Source organism: Anticarsia gemmatalis, chromosome 8, assembly GCF_050436995.1.
Source record: "Anticarsia gemmatalis isolate Benzon Research Colony breed Stoneville strain chromosome 8, ilAntGemm2 primary, whole genome shotgun sequence".
Taxonomy (NCBI): Eukaryota; Metazoa; Arthropoda; class Insecta; order Lepidoptera; family Erebidae; genus Anticarsia; species Anticarsia gemmatalis.
The window spans coordinates 1,039,038-1,050,728 of record NC_134752.1 but is presented as its reverse complement, the minus strand read 5'-3'; the positions used below and the strand labels follow the sequence as shown (position 1 = coordinate 1,050,728).

General features: G+C 37.2%; 1 protein-coding gene across 1 annotated transcript; it reads left to right on the top strand.

The window, feature by feature from the left end:
* The first annotated feature begins 7,661 nt into the window (after positions 1–7,661).
* Positions 7,662–11,450, top strand: LOC142975049 (ecdysone oxidase-like). The gene is made up of 4 exons (XM_076117694.1): positions 7,662–8,053; positions 8,739–8,863; positions 9,461–9,591; positions 9,924–11,450. Exons 2-4 carry the CDS (start codon positions 8,752–8,754, stop codon positions 11,415–11,417), a joined length of 1,737 nt encoding a protein of 578 aa, XP_075973809.1. The 5' UTR covers positions 7,662–8,053; positions 8,739–8,751; the 3' UTR covers positions 11,418–11,450.
* The last annotated feature ends 241 nt before the right edge of the window (positions 11,451–11,691 follow it).

Below are 11,691 nucleotides of genomic sequence, written 5' to 3'. Positions count from 1 at the left end.
TTTACGTATAAACATGTGTTTTTTTTTCCTCCCGATAATTTTATATCAATTTTATTCATATCTTAAACTAAACGTACGAGCAGTGTTTAACAACATATATTGATAGTAACACCTTTGCTCACACCTTCGGGTATAACAGGCGTGACTATTTAACCATGAAGCATTTATTGTGTGAATGTAACGCTTTAGAAAGAAAAATAAAGGATTTTCTAGGATACGGATGTCTCAAACCAGAAGATTATAAGTTATTGGCGATGGGGGGCCCTCCAACGTTTGAAGTAGCAAAGGAGGGGGTGATACAAAGGATCACAAGTGGCCGAAGTGATAGACGGCTACTAGCCAGAACCCCCACCTTTAAGACGCGATAAGAGACCGCCTCCGTGGCTCAGTGGTTCAGGTTGCCACGCCGCTACCATTGCGTCGAGAAATCGAGGGTTCGATTCCCACACGGGTAATTATTTTTGCGATCCACAATTAATTGTTTCGGGTCTGGTTGTACTTTGTGTCCGTTGTTTGTATGTTTGTAAAAGACACAAGAACAAGTCTTAGTGTGGGAGTTGACTTAAAAAAGCGTGTGCAGCATATATGGCATACATGGAAGTATGAGTATAATACGATAGGTATCATAAAATTATCTTACTGTGTTAGTAGTGATACTGTCAAGGCCATTACAGATATTTTTTTGATTGTCACGCAGTTCCGCAGGTCACTTCTTTTAACCCTATTTTATTTTTTAATTATTGAAGTAAAATACGTCAATGTATTATACCTAGTAATATTATCAGAAATATCTTGAATATTTGCTGATAATTTGAGATGTACGGTTTTTCCCAAAGATAGTAACGACTATTAACACAAATATGCAGTATATCGGCTAACCACGGCTTCACCCGGCTTACAAAGTGTTACAAAAAAACCTTTATTACTTTTTATACATAAACCTTTCTTTTGAAATCTCTCTATTATTAACAGCTCCTTACATAATCAATGTTTTGTAGTAGAAGTATTGTAAAAAATATTTTCCGATTAAAAAGAGTGGCCAGGAGTTTCTTAGCACTTCCGAACTGGTGGTAAATTCACCTACTATGACCATCATATGTGTCTGTACTTGACCTAAGAAAATAAAAACCGCATCAAAATCTTTTGCGCAGTTTTAAAGATCTCAGACGGTGAAAAGCGACTTTGTTTTATACTATGTACTGATTGCTTGACGTTTCACCGCAGTTAACCGCCGTGGTCTCACTGGTAAAACTATCACTTACAAAATTCTATCATTATTTGAGTTAGATATAGGGATATCTACATCAAGCATCTATATAGAATCGAATATAATTGTAAAGAATATCAAAGATTGTTGAAAGGGAAAAACCCCCTGTATAATCTATAATATAAAAATGAATCGCAAAATGTGTTGGTAAGCGCATAACTCAACAACGCCTCGACCAATTTGGCCAAATCTTTTTTTAAAATGTTCGTTGAAGTTTAAGGATGGTTTTTACGGCGAGAAAAATTAGAATTATCGCTGGAAAAATCCTAAAAATAACCCTTTTCTTTTTCTCATACAAATGATTTGTAACTAAAACGTAGTCAATTTGAGCTTTATTGCTATGGTATAAAGTTCATATCAAAATTACATGCACTCACTGTTGTCTAAGCAATGTAGGTGTGTTCCTAAAGTCAAAGATCGTATCTGTCAAAACAATGTGCGTGTGTTCGTTGGAGCACAGAATACATAGTTGGAGGAGTTTAAATGTCGCGTTCCGAAACTCGCGTTTCTTTTGTATTAGTTTCGGCACGCGAGATAAAATGCATCAGTTTCCACGTCATTACATCAGTCAAACAAAAATCGCTTTACCAACAGTGTTTTATTATTTTTAATATCCAAATTTTACGTAAACAAAATAATTCGTACGGCTTAAAAGGATTTGACTTCAAGAAATATCAAATGAAAAAAAAAAAAGTTGTCTGTGACCTAACCTATTGAGTTTGCTTTTGTCAACTAATACACGAAACAAATTCGTATATCGTGGTGACATGAAAATGAAAAAGAGAAAATGGACAAAGAGTGTATTTTACAGCACAGAACGCAGTACAAAGAGCTGCTCAGCCACCATCTACTACATTAACCAGTTTTAGTTCAGGAGATTTTTTTTAAATACGTAGGCAAAAAAACATTTACAAATCTTTTTGACAGGACGAAGTCTGTCGGGTCAGCTAGAAAATGGACAAAGAGTGTATTTTACAGCACAGAACGCAGTACAAAGAGCTGCTCAGCCACCATCTACTACATTAACCAGTTTTTTTGAGACATGCCAAAACGATGATTTCGCACAAACATTGCTATATTCTGAAATGCAAAAATATTATACCTGGAATCAATCCTCAAGGAGATTTATACGACGGAAACAAGGAAAACCAGATCCAGGATATACAGATGTATATTCCACCGATGCGATTGGCCGGATTTATTCAGTACATCCAAGCAATGATGAATGTTTTTATTTACGACTGCTATTAGTCAATGTACGTGGCCCAACATCATTCCAACAGTTACGAACTGTTGATGGTGAATTGTGCGGATCCTACAGAGAAGCCTGTCAACGTTTGCAATTGCTTGAAAATGACGCTCATTGGGATCAAACTCTCAATGATGCTGTAATATCATCACACGCTCATCAAATACGAACATTGTTTTCTATAATCATATCTACATGCTTCCCATCAAACCCAATTGATTTGTGGATCAAGTACAAAGATTATATGTGTGATGATATTTTGTATCAAATACGGAATAGAATGGGAAATCCAAATATACAAATCAGTGAAGAAATTTACAATGAAGCATTGATTTCAATTGAGGACATGTGCTTGATAATGTCAAACAAACTATTAATTCAATTAGGCCTGACCGCGCCCAATCGTCCAATGCATGATGCTTTTAACCAAGAGTTGCATCGAGAAAAACTGTATGATCTCAACGCTTTGAAAGAATTAATTCAAACAAATCTTCCACTGTTAAATGAACAACAGAAGTATGTATTTGAAACTCTTATGAAAGTAACAAATAATGAAACTGGAGGGATTTACTTCTTAGATGCACCTGGTGGTACAGGAAAAACTTTTTTGATTTCATTAATATTAGAAACAATTCGCTCACAAAATAAAATTGCACTTGCACTCGCTTCGTCGGGAATCGCAGCAACTTTGCTTGAAGGTGGTCGAACAGCCCATTCAGCACTGAAATTGCCATTAAATATGCAAAGCAATGAAACTCCAACCTGCAACGATTCGAAGAACTCTGCAATGGCAAAGGTTTTGCAGCAATGTAAATTGATTGTTTGGGATGAATGCACGATGGCACATAAAAAATCTTTGGAGGCTTTAGACAGAACCTTAAAAGATCTACGGAGCAATAATAACCGATTTGGTGGTGCAATGATTTTTTTAGCAGGAGATTTTCGTCAAACATTGCCAGTGATTCCACGATCAACGCCAGCTGATGAACTCAATGCATGTCTAAAGTCCTCCAATTTGTGGAAACATGTTAAAGTACTACATTTAAGCAAGAATATGCGCGTCGAGTTGCAAAATGACCAATCTGGAAACATATTCTCTAAACAACTCATTGACATTGGTAATGGCAAATTTCCTATAGACATGTTGACTGGCTGCATTAACTTTCCTCAAAGTTTTTGTCAGTTAACTCAATCAAAAGATGAACTTATTCAAAAGGTGTTTCCAGATGTTTCTCAAAATAACAGAAACTATGATTGGTTGAGCGAACGAGCTATACTGGCTGCAAAAAACATAGATGTAAATGAATTAAATTTCAAAATTCAAGAACAAATTAAAGGCGAATTGAGGATATATAAATCAGTTGATTCGGCTACTAATCAAGATGATGTAGTCAACTATCCACCGGAATTTTTAAACTCGCTGGATTTGCCAGGATTGCCACCTCACAATCTTCAATTAAAGGTTGGATCGGTGGTTATAATGTTGCGAAATATCAACCAACCGCGTCTTTGCAACGGTACACGGTTAGCGATAAAAAAATTACTAAACAATGTGATAGAAGCAACTATACTCAAAGGAAAGTATGAAGGAGAAGATGTTCTCATACCGCGCATCCCAATGATTCCGACTGATGTGCCATTTGAGTTTAAACGACTACAGTTTCCGGTGCGGCTTGCTTTTGCTATGACTATAAACAAGTCCCAGGGGCAATCATTAAGTGTTTGTGGTATTAATCTAGAAAACCCATGTTTCTCACATGGTCAATTGTATGTTGCCTGTTCCCGTGTTGGAAAACCATCAGATTTGTTTATCTATGCGCCTGGTAATTAAACAAAAAACATCGTATACCACAAAGCACTACAATGATAATAATAATAATTATGATTCACATGATTAACAATAAAGCGATTACTTACTTTTAAATCCTTATATATATTATGTTGTATTTAATTATTTTTTATTCACAACGTCCTATCACCAGGGTGAAGGTTCTGTTCAGGAGATTTTTTTTAAATACGTAGGCAAAAAAACATTTACAAATTTTTTTGACAGGACGAAGTCTGTCGGGTCAGCTAGTATTTGATAAAAAGCACTTGAATGAAATATTTTTTCTAAAATCATCATGAATTTGCATTGAAATACAATAAACAATAAACGCGATTCTCTATTACTATCGAGTAACATCAACCGGCTATCTATCGAGATATTTCGTACGAAAACGTAATCAGCGCCTCCAACGACGGTCGTGGGAAATAATCGTGCAGTACATTTTAAACTAGCTGACCCGCGCAACTTTGCTTGCGTCACATAAGAGAGAATGGGTCAAAAATTTCCACCGTTTTTGTAACATTTCTATTGGTACTCTGCTCCTATTGGTGGCCTTCCTCAATAAATGGACTATATAACACTGAAAGAATTTTTCAAATTGGACCAGTAGTTCCTGAGATTAGCGCGTTCAAACAAACAAACTCGTCAGCTTTATAATATTAGTGTAGATTAGTGTAGATGTCAAATTCTTGATACTCGTTAGTACGGACTGTAGAGAATTGCGCTACACTATTTGTGAGAGATAGTCGTAACTAACGTTTCAATGATAAGTATCTAGTCATAGAAGTAAAGTGGCGGTTATCAGAGCGTAGTTTATGTAGTACTTGTTCACATATTATTTACCTTGAAACTGTAAAATAATATTAATGTTCCCCATGGCCGATATTTGGCGGCCAGTTTCAATGAAACCAGAAAACTGTGCAGGACTTTAGTTTTCATATTATTATGTGTACGCAAAGGAGGAGCTCGCGGCTTAGTTAACAACAGCCGCGCGGATGGATCTCTGAGGTTAATCTATGCTTGCCGAGGTTGATTTGTGAATGGGTGACCATCTCATACATATCGATCGAGTTCCTCCGTGTTTCGTAAGACACGTTAAATTGTGGGTCCCGGCTGTCATTTTCGAAGATCTTTGACAGTCGTTAACAGTAGTCAGAAGCTTGAAAGTCTGACAACCCGTCTTACCGAAGGATATCGTGTTATCCCAGGTAACTGGGTTGCAGAGGTCAGATAGACAGTCGCTCCATGTAAAACTCTGGTATTCAGTTGCATCCGGTGAGACTGGAAGCCGACTTTAACATAGTTGGAAGACTTTCTTCTTTATATAAAATGCTTTATTTCCTTAAAAATACGAGTACATATACAATTCTCCTCGTATAATAAATCGTGGTTACTGAATGTGGCTGTTGCAATGTTCTGATTTACATTTTTATGCGCAACGATATGCTCATTTATCTTGGTCAGAGTTGCAGCGAATGCGGTGGCCATTTCAAATTTATATTGTGTGTTTCATGAGTTATGGAGATAGGTAATTTAAATATTGTGAATAGACTCTATTAGTCGGGATTTAGAAATTATAGTTAGTTTTAGTCTATGGGTATGTGTAAAGTCTTGTATATTATACATTGTATAGGTACACAGACATAATATCACGCCTGTTATATCCGAAGGGTTAGGTAGAGATGTACAAAATACATCCACATTTCGCCATTAATATTGTTTGTCCTATGTAAAAGGCACCTAATATCTTAGCAAAATATATTCTGGCAAATACAACTAAGTTTCTAGCGTTATAATGTACTAAAACTCTAATTAATTTACTGTATAATTCCACTGTGCGGTGCCTAGTTGTAAGATATCGTTTGCTTCGTTCAAGTAATCTTATAATAAGGGCTGTAACTGAGTGGAGTATGGTAATGGGACGTGAGGGAACGAGGCGTAAGGCTCCTGTTTTGTTGATAGACGGAGTGGAATGAGACATATTAAGTCGGAGAAAAAGTCTTTTCGCATTATAGTATGTATGAACTTGTAATAAAATCTCTTTGGCTTCAAGAATCACAAATGAGTACAACCTTAGCGCGGTCCATAGATGGATGATCGCATAGTGGTATATGTACTGAGCGTTTCCGTGCTTCAGAGGGCACGCTAAAAATCGGTCACAGTTATTGTCAATTAAGGTAACAGTCGTGAAGTCACGTCAATGGCCTTCGGGCGGCGTAGTCGCTTGAACAACTTTGACATTAGGTTGACCACAAACCATATGATAAGAATAAGAAGTTAAGTAATTTCCGCTATCGCTTATGACTAACAAAGTACCTTTACATTACAGTTTCTTTAAGTTTATGTAGTGTTAAGTAAGTGGGTCGCGATTTCCCTCGCGCGTCTATAAGATTCTAAGCTCAATGTGTTTCTATATAAGCCTTTTTCTATGTTAAAACAGGCGTGACATTGTGGGAAGAATAGTGTAAAGATTTCTTTTTTTGAGTCTTTAGTTATGTATAAAATACGGGACAAATGTCTCACAAAATGATTCCAGCGACATATCTAGCGACGCTGATTTCGATTGATATGTATCCGGTGACATCGCACGACTTTTATACACAAAGATTCGAAAAGTCATACACATGTATTATACTCTTAATGAGTAGTATATAACTACTGTAGGTAGTGTTGAAATATACGGGCCACGTTTCGCAGTTTTTTCTTACACTTCAACAGAGAATAACAAACATTAGTAATAGCAACAAAAAAACCTGAGTCTATCTATTACTAAAGTCTTATCAAGGTAGGATTTAAATCGTAAGTCACCTTACGCGCAGTTGGTTAACCGCGCGGCTGACTGCTCCAGCAGTTATCCACTTGCGCCTAAGTGGACTTAGACCCAAGTAATAGAGGCAAGCCTAGTATCGTTAACCGGGCATCGAACTACCAAACTTCGGGGTTCATTCCGAAATATTAGAATACTTATTACAAACAACTATGCCCGACCCCGGAATCAAACTCGAAACCTCGTGGTCAGCGTTCGGTTACACTACCAACAGTCAGATTATTTCAATCTTATTTATAATCTGTCAAACTGGTGCCAATTTTTTTTACATAAAAATCTTCTCTTATGAAGGTTTTTTTCACCACCCATTTCTCAAATAGCGACAAAAACAACGCACTGTATAGTTTTCTATTACTACATGTAAATTACTTAGATATACTTATTACGTTGTTTTTGCATTGTTCTTATCATTTCTATTAATTAATTGTTATCAAGACATTTTAAATAAGTTTCTATTAAAAGAAGTCTTAACTAATAATTTGGAGTTTCACGTAAGTAGACTAGTGAGAGTGAGGAGCTCGTGGCTTAGTTTACAACAGCCGCACGGATCGATCTCTGAGGTTAAGCTACGCTTGCCGAGGTTGTTCCGTGGATGGGTGACCATCTTATACATATCGAGTTCCTCCGTGTTTCGGAAGGCACGTTAAATTGTGGGTCCCGGCTGTCATTTTCGAAGATCTTTGACAGTCGTTAACAGTAGTCAGAAGCTTGAAAGTCTGACAACCAGTCTTACCGAAGGGTATCGTGTTAATACCCAAGTAATTGGGTTGTGGAGGTCAGATAGGCAGTCGCTCCATGTAAAACACTGGTATCCAGCTGCATCCGGTGAGACTGGAAGCCGACTCCAACATAGTTTGGAACAAAGGCTAAGCGAATATATACGTAAGTAGACTAGTGAGTTTAATTCTAATTATTTATTTCATGAAGTATTTACGTATTTAAATTCGTTATTATATATGTTTCTTGAAAAACAATCGAAATTTTATTCCTTTTTGTAAAATATAGTTTGGGTGAGCAGGCAGGATATCGGGTATTTCAGTTGACAACTATTCGAAAGCCACTATGCTGTACATTGCTTACTCTCAGAGATTATAATGATTTACACGTTTCGTCAAAGCAGCAATGTATTAGTGACAATTAATACATTGCTGCTCAGTGATTATGGTCGACCAGAATATGTGTGTAGGCATTACAATGTTTTCCTCCTTCGTTAGAACAAGAAAGTGATCATCTATACTAATATTATAAAGCTGAAGAGTTTGTTTGTTAGAACGCGCTAATCTCAGGAGCTACTGGTTCGATTAAAAAAAAAATAATATTTATTTGGTACTCTGCTCCTATTGGTCGTAGCAAAATTGCTACGACCAATAGGAGCAGAGTACCAGTAAAAAATGTTACAAAAACGGGGAAAATTATGACACATTCTCTCTTATGTGACGCAAGCGAAGCTGCGCGGGTCAACATTTCTCGTTGCTACTCCGCTCCTTTTGGTCGTAGCGTGATGATATATTACAACTTGCGTGGGAGGTCCATACTCAGCTATAACTATTCTATTTTTTGTTATCAGCTAAATTATTACGATGGCAACAGCCTCCGTGATATCAAAAATCAAGACGTTGCAAGGAGCTCTGAGTATCCTTGCATTGTTGAACCCGAATGCTAAGTTCTTTCCATCCGATGCCGATGTGGCAGGTAAGTTCGATAACATATATTTAGTTAGAAGACGACTATCGTGGTGTAGTGGTTAAGGTAGTTATATTGCCACGACTGCGCGCTGAAGTCATGGATTCGATTTCGAGGGTTGCTTTAAGTAAAGTTATACTTTTTTTAAAGACTAAAAACACAAATAATAAATTAATAATCTATTGTGCATATTACTGCATATCTAAAGGCCCTCGTGGCTTACTAACAACAGCCGCGCGGACCGATCTTTCAGGTTAAGCTGCGTTTCTCCAAATAGCTCTGTAGATGGGTCATGATATTATGCATATCGAGTTCCTCAGATTTCGGAAGGCACGTTAAATTGTGGATCCCGGCTGTCATTTTCAAAGATCTTTTACAGTCGTTAACAGTAGTCAGAAGCTTGACAGTCTGTCAACCAGTCTTGCCGAGGGGTATCGTGTTAAGTCCCAGGTCGAGGAGGTCCGATAGGCAATCATTCCATGTGAAATACTGGTGTTGAGTTGCTTTAAAAGACTGAAAGCCGACTCCAACATAGTTGGAATAAAGGCTAGACTGATGGACATATCGTGTAGATTCAGGGTCTAATGCCAAGCCTTTTTGTTTCAGATGGAAATTGTTATGATTACGTGGTGGTAGGTGGCGGTACTGCAGGGTGTGTGGTCACGGCCAGGTTGGTGGAAGCTGGCTATTCAGTACTCATAATTGAAGCTGGTGTAGTGCCCTTTTTGGAGACGTATGTGAGTATGAAGTACAAGAAAATTATCTATCTGAGTGATGTAGTGGGAGTTCATAGGTCTTGTTTAAAATAATATTTTTAACGCCGCTGACATCGTTTTCGCCCTGTATGAAGGAGGGGCAAAGCCTGTTTAAAAAGCTTCATTCCAATGCTTCCCTTCACCGTTAGACCGACTGATAAAATAATTACTGTAAATACACACATGACTTCAAAAATTCATTGGTCTGTTGGGTTTCAAGCTTCCACCAATAAATTAGGTTCCAAAGAATTTTATAGGTAAGAAATATTTCTTTGGTTAGAAAGTTAGAAATGTATTATTTATTTACCTTTCAGTATCCAGCCATGGTGACATATATAAAGAACACTCGTGTGGATTGGAACTATACGTCCGTACCAGACGGTTACTTGGGTAAATGCCACCAGTCCAGCGGAATGCTGGTCCCCAAGGCTCTAGGAGGAGCAGGATCTACCGGCTACCTAATCTATGCCAAAGGAAATCCCTCAGACTACGAAAAATGGTACGAGGCTACAGACGACGAATCTTGGAAATGGGAAAATATGGACAAATACTTCAAAATGAGCGAATGCCTTAAAGATCCTGTCATTCTCAATTCCACGTATAAAGAGTACCATGGTCTTAAAGGCAAAGTAAATGCTACTGGTGATACTAATCAAGGAATATGTAATGAGTATCTGAAAGGCTTTGAACTTGCTGGTCAACCAGTACCTCTGGATAATATTGGAAATGGTCTTCTAGGGTATTCACGAGGTTTGTACCTCATAGACAGTGGGATCAGAGTCGGTGCTGCTTATTCTTACGTAAGACCAATCAAAAACAATCCAAAGATACATATTTCTTACGAAAGTTTGGCTACTAGAATAATCTTTAATAAACATAAAAAGGCTGTGGGAGTCGAATTTCTTAAAAAGGGAAAGAAAATCACTGTAAGGGCTAAAAAAGAAGTCATTATCAGCGCTGGTCCTATCAAATCTCCACAATTATTGATGTTGTCAGGAATCGGCCCTGAAAAGGAACTAGAAAAGTATAATATACCCTGTCTTGCTGATCTTCCTGTAGGAAAAAACCTTAAAAACATGGTCGGTGCTCTATTAGTCTTTAAAACTAATAAAACAGCTAAGCCAGAACCGTTCAATGCTCATAAATTCGTGTCCCCTATGTTGGCAGGATACGCGACTCTTGATAATGCAACTAGTCGACCGTTTTATGAAACACTAAACTATATAATAGATGATCATAACTTTTTTCTATCTCTATGTGGATTTACGCAAGGACTAAGCAGTGAAATATGTGATAATTTTTACAATAGAGCTAATGGTACACAGATACTAACAGTAATGCTTTGTACTCTGGACGTCAAATCTAGTGGAGACATAACTTTGAGAAGCACAAACCCAGAAGACCCGCCTTTCATCAAAACAGGCTACTTCTCAAACGATAGAGATATGGAATCTTTGGTCAAAGCCATTCAACACTACATGAAAGTAGTATCAACGCCTTACTTTAAAGAAATGGGCCTAGAATTTATGTTACCTACGAAAAAATGCGATCAATTTGAAAAATATTCTCGTGAGTTTTGGAGGTGTTATTCTTTATGTTTAATGACGGGTCATGGTAGGTATGTAGGTACTAATGCTATGGGAACGGTGGTTGATACAGATTTATATGTTAAAGGAGTTCATAAACTGCGAGTGGTGGATGCAAGTGTCATACCTGATATTGTAAGTGGGGCTACATTTGCCCCGATCGTAGCTGTAGCAGAGAAGGCAGCGGAAAAGATTATTAAAGCTGCAAAATGTGTGGTTTAAAGTTAAATAAAGTTGTACATTTGACTAAGCTTTTATTTATCTTTCTTTTAATATTTTAGACTAAGGGAGTGTAGATGTTTCCAGTAACATTTAAGTATTCCACTGTTTTTATCTCTTGTCTTTATCATAGCAAAAACAACTAAAATATTATGATTTTCTGCATTCGACCATTGGTAGACCACCAATTTACCTTTTATTAAGTAATTACTAATTTGTGACCAATTTCTCATGATGCAGTTTCTCCATTCTACTTAAGGCTGTTCTTAATGAACCA